The following is an 18,669-nucleotide window of genomic DNA, read 5'->3' as shown; positions in this document are numbered from 1 at the left end:
TTATTACGCTATGTTGAATGCGTTTTATTTTGCATTTATGCATTAAAGCTGTTTAATGAAGTTTGCTGATTGAAAACTCAATTGAAATATCGACAGAAAATGGTTTTACTTTATTCAAACGAATGCTGTTTTATTTTATTATTCATTAAATAAATTTAATTAAAATTATATAGCGGAATTTTCGTTTTACATTGAAGGAATTTTTTTATATTTTAACATTAATTTCTTCGAGTGTATTGCTTGCTTGTCTGAGCTTGAGATAGTTTCTTATGGCTGTTGTTATTATCGTTTGGTCTGATGCACCAACCTGGCACGCAACATCACGCTGTGGGGCAACTAACCACTTGACTGCTGATGGCTGACTGCAGCATGGGGAGTGGAGACTCAAGACTGGCTAAGACCGAGGCTTGAAGTGCACCATGGCTGCAGCTGAAGTAGCGTGTCATTTACCTTGGCAGCCGCAAGTTGCAATGAAAACGGGGAGCGGAAAGGCGGCTGCAGCAGGGCCAGATTCTGCAAGTTGTGCGGTTTTTGCTGCAATTATATAATATTGACATTAGTTGCATGTTGTCTGTCGTTTTATGGTCAAGTTGAACCGCGCTGCCCCGACAGTGCCAGGCAGATGGATTTAATTACAGTGCAAGGCAAAGATCAAAAATCAATATTGCCTCTTAATGCTGCAATCATTTGATTTACGTTTCAATTTAATGGCTTAATGCCATCTCAATTAGAGCTAAATGCTGACGCCGAGGTCGAGACAGAATCTAGAGCTTAGGCTTAAACGTGTGCAGATTAGATTAAACGAAGGCAAGAGGACGCAATCAAACATAAACTCGATTCTAATCCAACTCTTTCTCCTCCTCCTCTCTCTTTGCAGGCTGAGTGCACAAGGAGGACACTGTTAAATTGACTTAACAAAACGTGTGGCACCCACAACACAAAAGGACATCAACAACAACGACGTCAACGACGACGACGACGACTCGCTTCCTTCATATCGTAACTTCAGACTGATTTACTCACTCACTGACTGCAGGCCAAATTGCACACAAAACTACAGAGAAACAGAGAGATAGAGAAAAACTTGAGCATATAAAATAGAGCAAAAGCCAGCAAGCAATTCAAGTGAAATACCAACAAATTGAAATTCGTGTCTCTTGTGAAGACGTGTGGAATGTGCAACAGCAACAGCAACAGCAGCAGCAGGAACAGCAGGAACAATTGCGAAAATACGAAGAATCAAAAGCATATCAGCTTCTCAGCATCTGAATTGAAAAGCAAATCAGCCGAACCTCTCTGAGTCTGAGCACATATCGTGGCACATAAATCAAATGGAGATCCTAGCGCACATTGATTAATGTTACGTATACGCAACGTGGCCCAACCACGAGGCGGCGCACTATAATTGAAGCACTCAGCAACTTCCACAGGCCATTAAACCACACGCGCTGCACAATAATAACAAAAGGCCCCCCCTTCCGACCCACAACAAAGGGTCTCGCAACAAACATTAACCAGAGCACAAAAGAACCGACTACAAACTCATCATGGTATTTATTTGGCGTCGACGTTCCACAACAATTGTCAAGCTGGTGGCATTGATGCTGGCCATTTGGTTTTGCATTGCCTTTCTCATCTATACGGATGATACACGCCGGCGAGCAGCGCAGGAAACCAGCGGATTCGGTGCCGGAGCCGGCGTCGGAGCGGGAGTTGGTGGCTCCAGCGGCGGGGATCCAATTGCATTGGCCCTGAAAAATGGTCCAGACTCGGGCGAAGAGCTAGCTGGCGATGGCTTTGCTATTAATGGCAATGCCATTGTTGGCGCAGATCGCGATGCCCCACAAGAGGCGGATGTGCCGCCAACGGCCAAGCCCAAGTCAAAGTCCGTCCACCATAACGTCGTGGTGCATCCGGAGGAGAAGGTCGTCAACAAGCAGGAGGCCAAGGAGGATGGTGAGTGCGCCTGCGTTTTTAATTAATATTTAATGTCATTTCCACGTTTTATATTACACATTGAGTAGGAGGCTCGTTTGAGTTGGAGGACTTGTTGGGTTGGGTTGCAAAGGATTGCAATGATTATCATTTAATCCCTGATTTTTGCGTTAATTATTGAATTTCATTATTGGAGATGGCGCATTAAAGAACCGCAATTACCTTTGAAAGCATAAGCATTTAAAAGTACACGACTTTCAGATATACTACATATGAGTTTTAGTATTTAGTATTATTTATTTAATATTTTCTTCGAAACTGATGTGTAAAGGAAACTATTCCCATTAGATTCTAATAATATAGAGAAGTCTCTTTCTCTCTATTCAATCAAATAATTTGATTATTGTTTGTTTATTGTCAGTCAACACTTGATAGATTCTAATTTGCAGCTGGCCGTTGAATTAAACCATTGTTAGTATATAGTGGCAACTATACTCATAGAGATTATATTAAACCATATAATTCCATCAATGTTTGCTTGTTGTCTGGTCACTAGTCAGATGGTAAAACATATTTCCATCTGTTCGTTCAAATATTGTTTTTTCCCAATGTCAATTAAGTCAGACTTTTCGCTTTACTATCTAACATTTTAATTACACAACAGTATCATTTCCATATCAATAAATTAAGGCTTGCAATAAATGTGAGTGTGCAAAACAGTTGTGTCTATTTACCTCATTTCAAACCAATTATTTGCTGTTTAATGAAAATACAGCGGAAATTATATTATTTTAGTTTAATGGATACAATGAAATGTTAGTTTAATGGAAACAATGTGAATATTGCAATTTATAGATTCGATAAGTAATTTGATCAATACAAATTTCTATTTTCACATATAATTTAACTTTAAATTTAAGGCAGATTTTAAATGCTTAGTACGAAAGTTGTTCGAAGTAATATGAATATCTTTTTCATTTTTATACTCTCAATACTTTTTTTAAAACCTATTATTGCTCATCTAAAAAAGTTGGTTCAGATAATTTAGCCTTGGCTTGAATTTAACCACATGAAACCACAGCTAGTTAAGTTTATACGCTTGAATAGAACATTAAAGCTATTCCTTACCTTCTGGCATTCCCATAACAAATGTGCTGCATTAATATTTTTATTGAAATCAGTTCCACATAATCCACACTTCTCGGTCCATCAATCAGCGTTTGTTCTTTGCCCCGCAGACACCGCGTGGCAGATTCACAACTATTCAACCTGTTTTTTATGGCTCTTGTTTTACTTCGCACTCAGATTCCTGTAATCAGTTTTTGCGAATCGCAGCGCAACGCAATGTTCCCATTCAGGCGATTTGCACTTCATTTTCACGCAATCTCTTCCAACTAATTCCCATCGAGCGAATGCACACGCAACTCTCTATCTTTCCTTCTTTCTCTCTGTCTTCTCTCTTTTTCGCTTTTGTGCAGTTTTTACATTTTGGGTCACCAGCCAGATAAATCGAACTAAACACACGGATAATAACACATATCGCTTTCCTTTCCTGTTTGCTAAATGTGGACTCCACAGAGAGGAGGAGGATGATGATGCTGCTCCCCCCTTTATGCAGACTTTAAGAAAATTTCTAACAAGTTTTTCAACAATGTTAAAGATGCCAACGGCGACAACATGCATGCAGTCGAGAGTCGAAGCACTTAACACAACTTGCAATTGTGGACGAACAGCATTTTCAATGGCACGCAAAGGCAACAGGGGCAGCAGATGCAGAACACCATGTGGCATAGTTAGGGACAGGCTCAGAGCAGGAAGGGGGGAAAGGAGGGTAAATAGAGAGACCAAACTTGACTCATGCCGCTGTCAAGCGAGGCATTCGCATTAAGCATATTAAAAAAAGAAAAGAAAATAAAAGAAAAGAAAAGAGTAAAGCGAAGAAGAATCTTTTACTAATCAGACACAAGCTTCAATCGTCGCCGTCGGTCCCTCGATATTGGGTTTTACTCAATGGACTGAATGACTGAGTGACTGACTGGCTGACTGGGGGCCGAATCAATGAAGCAGTCAGTCGTAACTCCGCAACTTGGGCAAGGCATCTGCGTTGTGTTGCGTTGTGTCTATCGAGCTAAGACGCCGTTGCATGTGGAACAAGTATTTAAGATTGCATCTCACCAAGGTGGCTGTTAAAGGTTCTACATGCTTAGGGGTTCGTTCGTTTATAGCTGGCTGACTCTGACGATGACGTTGTCTCCAACTGCAACTTCAACTACAACTCCAACTCTGACACTGGCTACCTTCTTCAGATCCGCACACAATGCACGTAATTGCAATTTCGCATATCATGTTTGCATCTCTTTGCCGCAGCCTCATCAACATCGAGGTGGCAAAGCTACAAGTTGTTGTTGTTGTTGTTTCTGTTGTTGCTGGTGTGTAGTTGCTGCTTGTATATGCCCTTGCCTATTTGCTGATCCTGTCGTGCAGCAGCCGCCCCGTGGCGTCAAAATTGTGTGCAAGCCTACAACGTTTACCAACACTCGAGCACGCACATGAGCTGTGTCTGTTACCAGTTACCTGTTACCTGTTACCTTTTGCCCGATCCCAGATCTGAGAGCAGTTCCAGAACTTCATACTCATTGCTCATTGTCTGTGCTGGGCTTTGTCCGTGCTGTGTGCCTGTTCATAGCTGGTAATTAGTGTTGTTGTACTTATTGGCCTGGCCTTGGGGCGCTTACCACCAAAAGACGTGGCCAACACGACGTTTATCGCGCGCACGCATCAAGCTGATGTCGGTCCAGGATAGGCCAGGCAAAACCAACCAACCAACCAGCCAACCAGTCAGTCAGTCAGTCACTCAGTCAGCCAAGCTGCCTGCTGGCCATGTCTTTAATACGTTCCCTATCTTGATCTTGGCCTGGTCCGGTCTGGCATGGATGTTGCCCCCTTTTCTCTGCTCTGTTGCCTCATCGTATCAGTTTTTTTTTTACAATTTAGCAGCGATAATGATTTTGTACATACAATGCAAATGCCGCGCCCCCAGATGAAAAAGGCAGCAAACGCCGCTGGGAGCAGATGCTGCCGCAGCAGATTGATTGCCGCCCTCGTCCACGTCCCTGTGTTCCCCCCACTTTTAATCAATGTTAATCCCTCGCCATGTTAATAACATAACGCTGATTTCGAGTGTGCGTATGTGTGTGTTTGTCTGTGACGTGGTTTGTCCCGTCTATTGTCCTTGTTTCAGCTCCCCCAGGCAACGTAGACACTCCTCTGCGCCTCTGCCTCTTTCGGGCACCGCCCTGCTGCCATTCATTTTGCAAATAACGCTACTTTGCCATATTATGTTCCTTTTATGCGTTATGTCGGAACATGCCGGGGCAGATTGTTGTACTCTGGGCTACAGGAGAGGCAGCCTCCCGTCTCCCGTCGCCCGCCTCAGAGGCATTTGTCTCTGTGCCACACACATTCGCATTCGCTTTGGCTCCTACATACTCCTACCTCCAATTCTCTAACTACCATTCCCAGCTCTGGCGCTCCCTCTTTGTCTACAGCTCTTGCACATAACGGACGCTTTATAGCTTCCTGTCACGCTCAGGCGTGTCCCTCGAGCGCTACATGGCATGGTATAGTATTCTCCTCATGCCTGTGTCCATAAACTGCCGATAGATATGAAAATTATATAGATGAAAATCGCATGCGGCGCGCCGTCGCATCCCAATTTGCCTATACAGTAGACACTGGCAAATTGGCAACCAAATGCGGAAATCAAATGAAATGCTAAACAACTTTTAAAACTTTTTAGCTTGTAAGCATAATATCTGAATACATAGACAAAATTGCATTTAAGTTTAAAGAGGACATAAGAATACAAAATTAGCCCCTTTAAATTCTTAAAAAATCAACATTTGCATTTTGAATTGAAAACTTCAATTTCTTGAATTATCATAATTAAATTCATTAGTAAAATATCAAATTTCGCTTTTAAATTTATGATATTCCTTTTCGAGTCAAAACCATACAACGTACATTCTGGGAAATGCTTTTCATATTATTATCTTTCGTTACTGGGAATTTCTATGTCTCGATATATTCTATAATTGGATTGAGCTCAGGTGGTTTCCGTTGCATAGAGTCGTGGACTATAATATGCCATTGCTATGTGCCATAAATAAGTGAATCAATAAAACACATAAAAGTCCCGCTTCTTTTAACCAGCCCCAACGTATGCCATTGCTACAAAAACTCTCCTGTTTTTTTTTGTGCTTCTTCTTCGCCTCCTCCATGATTCCGTGTGCCACTTTTATTGTTTTTTATTATGATGCGTGTGCGCGCACAGCATGCAAAAAAGTTCATTACGAATCCGGCCGAGTGCTGCTAAGTCCTTGCGTACTCCTTGTGCCCCTCTTTCTCTTCCTCTTCGCTCTCTCAGCTGCACCTCACTTGGCACACGCGTGAATATCCCGCAATGAAGTTGTAACTACGACAAATCATAAAATTTATATGCTGGGCCCTTTTTTCATTCTTTTATTCCTGGCCTGGTACTATGCCCATTTTCTTTTAATGGTTTTTGTTGTGCGACCAAAAATTTATCGCTTGCTGATTGGTCTGTTCGTTTGTTGTAACCAACATTCCGCAGCATTATGTGGTCTGGTCTGGTCTTTTTATGGTTTTTATTTTTGAGTTAGCTTTTTATGTTTATTGAAATGATTGTGGTAATTGAAATGTTTTTTTTTTATAAAGAAAATGAATGTGAATGAGAGAGGGGCAAAAAGAAAGAAAGAAAGAATGCAACACACACGAGCAACACCAATAAGTGTCACTTCTGGCTGACAAATCTCATAAAAAGCAGCAACTGGCACCCGGAACAGAATCATATTTCCATGCAAATGCAAATAAGATAATATAATGCACAGACCGACGAACACACAAACACAACTTTAACCCATTGAGCATGGGGAAGATGCCATAGACAGTACGCATACGCACCGTTGTACACTGGTGCAAAAGCAAACAAAACGTAAAGTAACTTTCTCCATGTACTTGATACTGTCGTCTGTGGGTTTCCTAAATACTCATGACTGGTTGCAAATGGAGAGAACCAAAATGTATCAGTTTTGTGCCAGTGTTTGTAAATATGCAAGGCGAAGCATTTTTCATGCACGACGCTGATGATGACAGTTTTTCATGTCAAATGCATTGCGATTTATCTTCGCAGCGTGTCACATGTTGTGCCAGTCGTAAATTTCATGCACAACAAAGCAGAGCAGCAAACCGAATCCTTTTGCGTGAGAGCTTCTTCTCCTTCAACCCCCTGCACATTCACACACACACTCACATGTCGTGGCAATTTTCAGCCAAATCAAGCAGCAACTTTAACCCGTCACTTATCATTCTCTATCTCGCATTTCTGTTGACTTCTAGACAAAAATGTGTTGGATGCCCCAGCACCCAATCCGGATGATAGTCCTGGTGAATTGGGCAAACCCGTTGTGCTGCCAAAACAAATGTCTCCCGAGATGAAGAAGGCTGTGGATGACGGCTGGACAAAGAACGCATTCAACCAATATGTTTCGGATCTGATATCGGTGCATCGCACTCTGCCCGATCCCCGCGATGCCTGGTGCAAGGATTCGGCTCGCTATCTGAGCAATTTACCCAAAACGGATGTGATTATTTGCTTCCACAATGAGGCGTGGTCCGTGCTATTGCGAACAGTTCACTCCGTGCTGGACAGATCGCCACCTGAGCTTATTGGCAAGATCATTCTGGTCGATGACTACAGCGATATGCGTAAGTTTTGATTTAAAATATAATTGAAAATGATTAGATTAATACTTTCTTGCCTGCAGCTCACCTCAAGAAACAACTGGAAGATTACTTTGTTGCCTATCCTAAGGTGGAAATTGTGCGAGGTCCGCAGCGCGAGGGATTGATTCGTGCCCGTTTGTTAGGTGCCAAATATGCCAAGTCCGCAGTAATCACATATCTCGACTCGCATTGCGAGTGCGCCGAAGGTAATTATTAAAAATGCCTAAAAGTATGCAGCGGCTATTTTGTATTTTGCATTGCAATATTTTAAATATTTACACACTAAATTGACTGCCAAATTGTTGACTGCAATTGCCAAGGCTGTTAAATATTCAATTATACAACCAATTCCAAATTGCCATTTAATATGCGGGTTTAAATACCATATGTTAATTTAACCCGATAAAAGTGGTGGTGGCAGAAAAAAACAAAACAGAAAAATAGAAAATAATAGAATCAAGGAAATACAAAAAAAAAGAGGGAAAACCAGAGAAACAATTTTGTAGAATCTATCTTATTTTAGAGGGTCGCTTTAGGCGCATTTCACAAATCCCCAGCGTGCTCTAAACGTGCCCATCAATTTTCCTGTTACATTTGATAGCTCAAAGATGAAATCCGCTGGCCATAGACAACGTCGATAACGACAAATAAAAACAAAAACACAACCGAAAAGAAAAACAACGGCAACAGCAAACGAAACGAAAATGTTGCCAATAAAACAAAGCCAACTAGTAAATCACTTAATCTTCAGTTTTGTTGCTTGCCACTCGAAGAGCGGTGATAGCGCAGATTGCTTTGTACTCGTCCTCGTTCTCGTCGTATCTTTGGGCCAGCTACAGCTTTTCATTTTGTGTGACGACCATTGAGGAAAATGATGCAAGGGAAAACACAATCAATTTTGTTTATTGTTCACCAAAATCGATGCAGCCTAACAACTACTGCACAGAAAACTAACCCAACGGAAATTTTCTGCCAAAAAATATTTCCCAGAAAAACTTTCGAGCCAAAGAACGTGGATTACAACGTTGTGCGTCAGTGTGTTGTATCTATACACAACCATGGAAGCCTGTACATGGCTGTGCATGTGCAAGTTGTCGTTGAAAGAAAACAATTTTTGGTCTATATTTTACTTGGACGCTGTTGACAACACCGCCAATGTCGATGATGAATGACAAGAGCAACGGTGAATAATCCGCACACGTTGCGCATTTTGATAAACCAATTAAATCAGCCACAAACAATATTTTTAACTGGAATACCGCTTGAAAATTATTCAATATTTCCAATTGAATAAATTTAAAGTAAAAAATACCAATTTTATATATATGCACAACAAAAAGCAACTTAAATTTAACTAAATAATACATTCTTTACCAATTACGAAGTATAGGCCACAGAAATGTGAACAAATTTAACTGAAATATTTTTTTTTGGAAATATTCAATATGATATTATTCTTAATCGAATAACTCAACGTATATCGAATTATGATCAACAAATTAGCAAATTAACAGTTCTATACATTAATTATTTTTGATATTACTTAACTAAATAACAACAAATGAATTCTAACTCAATTTAACTAAAGTATTTTTAAGTTGCAATATATACATATAGTATGCCAGCAGAGCTGCGATGGATATAAATTTATGAGCATCAAAATTCTAACTATAAATTGAAATACTATCACATTTCGTTGAAATGCTTCAATTATATATCATAAATAGCTATAAATACAAATATTATCACATTTAGTTGTTATACATTGTGCAATTGTCATATTTTATTAAGTATATATGTACATATATTATAATTTCCAAGTTGAATTTTAATTTAAATTAATTTGGGTTCTTTTGTTAGGATTTTTATTATATTCTTTAGGAAGAATTCTAAACTATAAATTTAAATATTGTCACATTTATTTATTATACATTTTGCAATAATCATATTTCATTTTGTGACAGCTCAAAATATTAGCTATCCCAAACTTACACTTTCTTTTCTCTAACCATTTCTAGGTTGGCTGGAACCATTATTGGATCGCATTGCACGCAACTCAACGACCGTTGTCTGTCCAGTTATTGATGTTATCGACGATACGACCCTCGAGTTCCACTATCGCGACTCCAGTGGCGTCAATGTGGGTGGCTTCGATTGGAATTTGCAGTTTAGCTGGCATGCGGTGCCGGAACGTGAGAAAAAGCGCCATAACGTAAGTCCAAGCTTATTAAATACGCCCCCTTCTCCGCCGCCTTCTCCTCTCACACGAAGTGCTGACAGATGTGTTTGCCACCCCGAAAGCAGCAACCACATTGAAATTTTCAAACACTTCAAATAGGAAGGCTTCTGTTTCTGCGGTGTGTTTCTGTTGTTTGTTTAAGCGCATTCTATTATCTTTATATGCAAGAATGTGTCTGTGTGTGTGCTTCAATGTTTGTATTGTGTGTGTTGGTTTAGCCATGGTTAGGTTAAACGAACTAACCCCAAAGCTCCATACGGAAAATACCAAAAATCCGTTTGCAAAATACACGCATCGCACACATTGGAACACATGAAGCCGCTTTAAGCCCCTGGAACGTGGTTAGAAAATACGAGTGTTTGCCGCAAACTAAATGTGACCCACCTACGCACGCACCAACACGAAGCGTAATCCGCACTCAGATACTATATCTTTTTGATACGATATGAGACTTTCGTGTGGCAATTACCGTGACTCATTAACTTTTACGAAAGATACTATGACAATATTTGAATAAGATAATAGTTTTAGTGTAGCGAATTGCATTTATAGCAAAATGTTTCAAGTAGAACTTCAACTTAAATTTATTTTTAGTTTAAGATTTCTCAACTTATTTGCATAATTTTGAATATTCTTTCATTAGTTGCGACAGCAAAATCTAAGAGAAATTTCATTTGATAAGGAGACATAAAGCACATTTTCAATTTTTAATCATTTTGTTTGTCCGTGTATATTTGCATAAATCTGTATTAGCAATTCATATGTCAGGCAAGATACATGAGAAAATACATGATTTATATACATACTGCAGGAGAAGCATGCACACATCTCGTGTATTGCTGGTGATGCTTTTGTGTACCTTGTGAATGGATTGGCAAACACTCGAAATGAAAATTTAGTTGCTAGTTTCATGCATAACACACACACTCCACTCAGTCTCACTTCAACTTCAACATTGAATGGCTCTTGGCAGTGGCGCTGGCCAAGTAGCAACGAGTATGCATTTTGTGTGTCAAAATTTAAACCCAAAAATTGGCATTCGCTACCTCCACAGCCGTCTGCTGCTGTCTCTGCTGCTGCTGTTATTATTGTTTGCCACAATTTTGTTGTCTTCCATGAGTTGTGAGCTGCCTTAATGTTTTAATTAAACAATTCGCGCCGAGTTCTTAATTACAACATTTGACTTTCGAGAGCGGAAAATGAGCATAAATTGTAACGACAGCCGCAGCCACAGTGCTAGCCACAATCGCAATGGCAGACACACAACACTCTCAGCAATATGTAAGCGATATTGCGTATACGTCGTGTTAACCCTACAGAAATAATACGCCGTAATTACAACTGAAGATGGGCGAGTAGAAAGAGGTAGAGACAGATAGCGTAACTGCAATTAAAAGCCAAAAATGTTAACAGCAAATTCTCGCCTGCTGCTTTTGCTATTGTTGAAGTTACTCTTGCTGTAGCTGTTGCTGTTGCTATTGCTGTTGCTGCAGTTGCAGTTGCAAGAACAGTAAACGGTAGAATCATGGAGCTGCAGCTGCCGCCGCTTCTTGCGGCGTAAATATCTGGCATAATTGTTTTTACAAGCGCCAAGGGAATTTATGCGAACATTGTTGCCGAATATCCAAGGCAGGAGGAAATGGCACTTCTGTTGTTCTTGCTGCTGTTGTTGTTGTTGTTGTAGTCGTTGTTGCCACTTGCGCCTGAAGCTGCACTTAGCAGCTAAATCAAGTAAAGCATTTCCTGAGCACCACATTGGCAATTTGCCGACTGCGGGAAAGGGAATGAGCCATAAATGTTGTCTGTCACATGTGCCATCGACAATGATAATGGCGGAAAATGTGGCGAAAAAAAAGGGACAGAGAACGCAGAAAAAAGATGGAAAGAATAGGAAGTTCACACACACACAAATAAATGCCATTTTCGCATGTGCTGCGACAAATCGCAATAAATGACAGTCGAAAGTTTCCGACGGAAAATTGAAAAGCCTTTTTCGAATAAATGTATATGTGTATATAAAATATGTACACTAAGCACTTCCACAACAGAAGCCAAGAGGAGCGCACCAGATACTTTCAGCACACCTTCTCATCGCTTCAGACTGTTGACAGTCTTAAAGCCTGCTCACAACTTTTGCCGTGTGTCCAGAAAAGTTGCTCAAATTGTTACGAGTTGCTAGCAACACCGACAATAACAAGAACTGAAAACAAGTAAAAGTTAAAACCCAGAATGCAGCGACTGAGAAATACCTGTTATCCAATTTACCAAAAATGAAATCTGGATAAAAAATACAATTTGTAATTTTGCGTGTATAAACAATTTATTTTATATGAGTATTATTACCAAGCTTGATATATTTATATATTTATATTATATAATACCCATTATTACGAAGTTTACTAAATTGATCTCATCCAAACTGAACATAAACATTGAGAGGGGCAGACTGGAAATCTTCTTGATCAAAAATATATATAGTTTTTGACGCTTAAGAAGCTTTATTCTGTCTTCCGCACGAAATTATTACACATTTTCCCTTATTTGAGAGATCGGGTATAACAATAACAATGATAACCACGGGGAATCAAAAATACATAGTCGGAGACCATGACGTGCTGCATCCTCCGGCTCTACCCGCTCTCCTCATTCTCTGGCCGCAGCAAAAGTTTTGTCTGTTTGTGTTTTGTGTTTGTTGTTGTTTCTTTTTAATCGATATATTTGGAAAGCGCACATGTGCGTGAAGTTGTGTGTGTACGTGTGTGTAGAAGGTATGAAGACTGACTGAAAATGGTCCAGGAACTGAGCTGTGAGCCGATAGCTGGGAGAGAGTGGCGAGGGGGCTGATTACACGTGAGTGGCGTCGCTAGCGCCATCGGCTAATGGATTTGGCATTAACTTGGCAGCTGCCATTCGCTTGGCTGCCCATCTCCCAAGCCTAAGCTCTGGCTGCTGTTCTCATCAGCGAATTTGGCAAAATGTTCAACTTTTGGCATTGCCAATGAATTTGCCTGTTTAGGGCTAGTTAATAGAATAGAGGGGAGTAGGGGGAGAAGTTTGTTGACTATCCGTAAATCACTCGTTAGGCAAATTGCGGAAGCCGTTGGGACGACTTTAATGCTGCATCGTAAATAATATTTCAACATTGAAAGAAGATGTTTTCTTTCTTTTCTTTTTTACTTTCTCCATCTCTCTTTATAATTCTGTCTATGTTTTTTTGTTCCGTTTCAAGTTTCAAGTCTTGCGCATTTTATGACAGCATCTGAAGAAACTTTTTCCAGTTTGCTGTAACATTTTTATTGCCATTCTTTCACCTGTCGCATTTCAACTTTCCTGACGGAACATTTGTGGCAGCTGCTTACCTGCCACATGCCACCAGGCGGCAGCCATTCTACATGTATTTCGAACAGTCTGTTTTTTTTTTTGTTTTTGTGCTGGTTCAAGTTAACTGCTATTTTATACCTTTTCAAGAGATTGTTTTCGAATTTCGAATTGGCTCATGCCAAGGCATTGAGCTTCCAACCCCTGGTAAATCGAAGAGATCAGCTTGCAAGCATTTTAAAGTGATTATTTTAGTTTTCAAACTAAATCTAGTTGCAAAATAAATCCATTTGATTTTTGCTATTACTTTTCATTTGAAAAATACATTTAGCTGAGATTTTATTTCTTCATTTTTGATGATATTGTATTTCATCATTTCAACTCAAGCTGATTACTTCTTGTTTGCTAAATCTCGTTTATTTTATGCTTGTAGTATACATCTGCAGCACAATGCGCCGTACTTGGGGAGTTTAAATTATGCATGGGGAAAAAGCTAAAGCTGGTGCACACGAAAATTTCCAAGCAAACGAATTTAGCTTAACCTATTGCTTCAGTTTCAGCTTTAGTATAGAAAAAATTGGTACGAAAATCTAGCAGGACACACACATAAAAACTAATTCGCCATTGGCTTCCGGCAACTAACTAAAAATAATGAAAACGATGGAGCTGCCAACTAATCCGCAAGCGTTTGTTAGCTCAAAGCCAGGCCAAAAACCACAACGAGCAAACGAGAGAAAAAATGCAAAAATAAAACACACACAGATATATACATATGTATACAACTAAAATCTCAAATAACCCGAAACACATAAAACAAAACTACTCGTACTATACATACAATAACAACTAGAACAATTTCATAAAAATACCAGAAATAGCGTGCACTCGGTGTTAGGCAAAGATAGCTTCTAGTTTGCTTTAGTTTTTGTTGGTTTTTTTTGGACAAATACTAATCCAATTACTGATATATCCTAGGTGTAGTGATAAAACTCATATGTTCTGTTTGTTGATAGGCACCTAGACCAGACTCTAGACCCTAGTCTCCTACATAGATCCATTGACCATAGAAGCATCACACATATGTAGAAGCATCGCCCATAGACCATCGACTTTATGGCAGTGACATAACAGAAAACAAAGGGAACGAAGTGCCACTCGTCTACACCATACGCACACGCACAGCAATTTGAGTACACCCCACACACTCATACATATATTTACGAAAAGTGTTGTCGCTCTCCTGTTTCGTCCTGTTTTCCTCACTCCCTGTTACACAGAGACAGAGAAAAAGGTAAAGTTTACCTATAAAAATTGTTTGGCTGTCGTCGTCTCTTATCCTTATGTGCATGTGTAATGGGGCTGTGTGAATAGGTAAATGCTTTCTAATACCCTACACACACACATATGCACACACGCACAAAGAAAACACACACAAATACGCGCATTAATACTCACACATACATTGCACGTTTCATTTCATTTCTTGCGCTTTACGTTTATGCCATTCTGATTGCCTATGCGTGCGTTTTTTGAGAAAACTTTTTCTCTTTTTTTCGGCTCCTATTTCCCATTTCCCATTTGTTTTTGTTGTTGTTGTTGTGTTATGTTATTTGTGTTCTTGTTGTTGTTGTTGTGAAATCGTGCAGAACACGAGGCTAGAGTATTTTTGCCTCGTTGCGTCGAGTGGTTTCTGAGTTCTGTAATACGCTGCGTATGCGAAATTTTCTGCCTTGACAAATGTTGAGCAGTCAATTCACAGAGAACTCGTTTCAAAGAGGGCATGCAGGATATTGAGGTTGTTGTGGAGTGCTCACTGTCGCTTCTTTAATGTTAAAGCCGATTACGCTTTTATGTCAAAGTCAATTGGATTTGAGCATTCATCAGCGCACATGGCGAAAAGCATATGTCTAAATAAATAGCATACTTAACTCAGCATACTTACTTAGGCGAAGAAAAGTTATCGGTGCTTCATTTAAATCTGTCCAATAACATGGTGAAAGAAATATGTTGTATATTTTTTAACAAATTTTTATTTCAATAATCTGCAATATATTTAAAGAGTTTCACTGTTTCGGCAATATGAAACATTTTTGAAAATGCTTTAAATCAATGGAAGACTAATGGAAATTCAATTGGAACTACTTTTAAGTATTGAAACTTTATTAGTCGTCTTCTGAAGAATCGCATCGATTTATTGAAAAGGATTAAATTTCTTCGACATATTGAATGATTTCTTATATGTATACATTTTCACAAAAGACTGTTAATCTTCAAGTCAATAATCTGCAATATCTTAAGAATTTCTCTGGTTGTGCAATAAAAATCATTCGTGAATTAATTTTCAATGTAACCTCAACAATAGTTTTAGTTGTATTTCGATAACTTTAATGCTGCTTATCAATAAGTCATGAAACTTTATAAATAGCCATCTGAAAATTCTAACCTCATAAGTAGTTTCGATAACATTGTTGCTGTATATCGAAAAGTCTGAAGAATCGCATCGATTTATCAAAGACAGTCTAATTTCTGGGTTCCTCACACGACTTATTGAGTAATGTATCTTATATGTTTTTTCACAACTGACTGTTAATCGGTAATTAAATAATCTTGCGTATTTTGCAATATAAAACATTTATTGTTCGTTATTTTAGTTAAAAACACTTGCGTCAGACAAGAATAGAATTAGAATAGCTTAGCTGGCTGGCAACTTTAGTTAACCAGACGGTATTTGATAGCCCTCAGTATGGGATACTTCTCGTTGGTGCAGAGACCACGGAAATCATCGAAGGACAAGTCGAACAGGGCGATGCCACCCAAATTGTTGGTGCGCACATAACCGGCCTTATCAGCAGCGCTGTCAGGATCCTCGAAGCTCACCCAGATACCATTGTCACCCTTCTTATCAGCAGCACGGTAAGCATAGGTGCCAAATCTCTTGGCGGAATCCCGGACCTTAGTCAGCGGTGCATTGGCGCCCTTAGCGTAGGCATTATTCTGATTGGGGAGCAGAGCACAGACCTCGGGCCAGCTGTAGATGCCATGCTGTTGTGTGTTGGCGCCCACGGGTGCTTCGTCGACCACCTTGGCCACAGGGGGCACTCCGGTGTCACCGGAATCGTCTGTCAATTTCCAGGGGCGACCATAAGTGGCGACTCCCACATTAATCTTGCTGGCCGGGCAGCTGTTACGCAGCCAATACTTGACCTGGGCATCCACATTGAACTCGGGATTGCGGTCGCTGAGCTCGTAGAGTGGCGCTGTATAGTCAGCCACTTCCGGATTGCGCTCGGGGGTGTAGAAGTCAAAGGCGCCGATGTTTACAAAGTCCAGATAGTTGATTACAGCGGGCACATCGAAGAACACTGAATTTGAAGACAATTGATTAGTCAATATCTACACATTGCATGGGATTAACCTACGGGATGAGTTCACATTGGGCAATACTGTAGTTGACAGCAGCAGATTGTCCGGACGGAAGGCGTTCTTCACATCACGCAACAAGGCGGTAAATTGTTCCTTGTGCTCCTCGGAACGTTCATCGACAATGAAGTCGCCGCTGAAGACCTTCTTGAAACCCTTCCAGAGACTTCCCAGTCCACTGTGCACCTTCTTGGGTTTGTTTTTGGGGAATTGCCAAGCGATATCCAAGCCATCGAAGCCATAGGTCTTAACCAGCGAGTACACGGTGTTCACGAAACGGGTGCGACCAGTTGGATTCTCCAGCAGCTCGAGGTATTTGTTGGGCAAATCCTTGGCGTTCTCGCTCTTCTCGATATCCTTGTCACCGCCAATGCTCAGCAAAATGCGCAAATTGGGATACTTGCGCTTCAAGCGGGTCACGGTGCGGAACAGACCCTTGCCCAGATCCAAATCGAGTTGCTCGTTAAGACTCACTGCCTTATGCGAATCACGTTCGAGTCCGGCGTAGCCATAGATCAGATAGTCACAGAACTGTAGAGCTGGTTCCAGGTCATCGATCACCATTTTGCCGAGACCTACACAAAGATGTTTTTATACATTTTTATATTCTCTTCATGTAGTTGGGGATTTAAATAAATTTCGCTTATCTCCCCGCTTTGGACAATGACAAACACATAAACCCAATTCTTCGAAGTGTCAGCTGATAAGCCTCACTTTGTTTCTAAGCTATTCATTTTTTTTTTTTGTAAGATTTCATTTTCATTTGTGTTTGCTTTTATTTACTCATTGTACACCATGTTATTATCGCTTTGTTGCCGATTACGTAAGCCTGGGCTTGGGCTACTTTTATGTACTCACCTTCCTTGACAAAACTTGACGAGTCATAGAAGCAGACCAGGTGACGCTGTGGACCCTGCTGTTGTCCCACCTTGCCAGCCCATGCGCCGCTGGCCAGGCACAGAGTCAGTGCCAGCAATGCCAAAGATTTCATCATGTTAGAAGAATTTCCTCCCGTTCAATTTAATTGTTTCACAAGTTGTTTGCTGCTTGGCCGACGACTTGAAACTGAAACTTGAGTTGACGCTCTGACGCTGTCTCAGACTTTGAGTGTGGATCGGAGGCTCTCTGAACAGAGATCGAAGCAGCTTTTGACGAAGGTTGATGTTCTTTTTGTTTTTGTGCGCTCAGTAAAGCGTGAATTGATAAACGAGACAAAGCTGAGTTAGCGAGCCACTAAAAAGCTCTATAATATGTGTTAGAGTAAATACAGTGATCACTTGACTTGACTGATAATTGTAAATACGTGTTAATTGAAAATATCAATTAAAACGCAGTTAAGATTTTTAATTCAACTATTAAAAATTCATTTGTTACCATTTTCGAATATGTTATTTATTTGAGTAAATAATAATAGTTTTCGGATATAATTTTTCATATAATCATTACTTAAAGAAATATGTCATTTAATTCAGTGAATACTTTTTAATTAGTGTTCACTGTACTAATTTCTAGGCGCCGTTACAATTTGTCTACGTCTCGCAATCCATTTAAATGATGATTTCTTGTTTTGATACGTGTCTAGTTTCGCACTTAGTTTAAAGCCGAAGCCTAAAAGCTTTTGTTATCAAACTAGACCCGATGTTATATTTTTGCATAATCGCCTTTCGATCCACTTTACGTCCTAATCCACCTCAGTCTCTCTCTCCGTTTGTTTCTGTCTCTCTTTGTCTGTGTCTTGCTCTAACGTGTCTCATATTTCATTCGACTCTGCTTACGCTCACAGCTCACATCTCACACCAATTCCATTTACTTACTAACAGCTGCCCGCTCTGATCACGACTGCCCACACAAACAGACACACAAACACACACATTGAGACAGTTGTGCGTTAGCTATTTTGAAATTCATGGACATGGCCATCGATTGCCTGAGAGTGAAGAGAGAGAGAGAGA

The 18,669-nt window shown here is 40.1% G+C and overlaps 2 protein-coding genes across 4 annotated transcripts in view; one reads left to right on the top strand and one right to left on the bottom strand.

Annotated features, from left to right (window-relative positions):
- LOC133846527 (putative polypeptide N-acetylgalactosaminyltransferase 9) overlaps positions 1 to 18,669 on the top strand; it is a 65,349-nt gene that overhangs the window by 29,275 nt on the left and 17,405 nt on the right. For all 3 annotated transcript variants that reach the window (XM_062281549.1, XM_062281550.1, XM_062281548.1), the window contains 4 exons: positions 878 to 1,956; positions 7,354 to 7,722; positions 7,782 to 7,946; positions 9,759 to 9,952. In XM_062281549.1, coding sequence (XP_062137533.1) covers positions 1,548 to 1,956; positions 7,354 to 7,722; positions 7,782 to 7,946; positions 9,759 to 9,952 — 1,137 coding nt within the window. In that variant the 5' untranslated portion in view covers positions 878 to 1,547. The remainder of the gene's footprint in view (positions 1 to 877; positions 1,957 to 7,353; positions 7,723 to 7,781; positions 7,947 to 9,758; positions 9,953 to 18,669) is intronic.
- LOC133846528 (imaginal disk growth factor 6) lies at positions 15,912 to 17,839 on the bottom strand. Its single transcript, XM_062281551.1, has 3 exons — positions 17,576 to 17,839; positions 16,717 to 17,292; positions 15,912 to 16,659 (listed from the first exon to the last, which is right to left on the bottom strand). The coding sequence occupies exons 1-3, from the start codon at positions 17,709 to 17,711 to the stop codon at positions 16,007 to 16,009; spliced, it is 1,365 nt and encodes a 454-aa protein (XP_062137535.1). The 5' UTR covers positions 17,712 to 17,839; the 3' UTR covers positions 15,912 to 16,006.

Source organism: Drosophila sulfurigaster, chromosome 3 (genome assembly GCF_023558435.1).
Source record: "Drosophila sulfurigaster albostrigata strain 15112-1811.04 chromosome 3, ASM2355843v2, whole genome shotgun sequence".
Taxonomy (NCBI): Eukaryota; Metazoa; Arthropoda; class Insecta; order Diptera; family Drosophilidae; genus Drosophila; species Drosophila sulfurigaster.
This window is presented reverse-complemented; position numbering and strand designations above follow the sequence as displayed.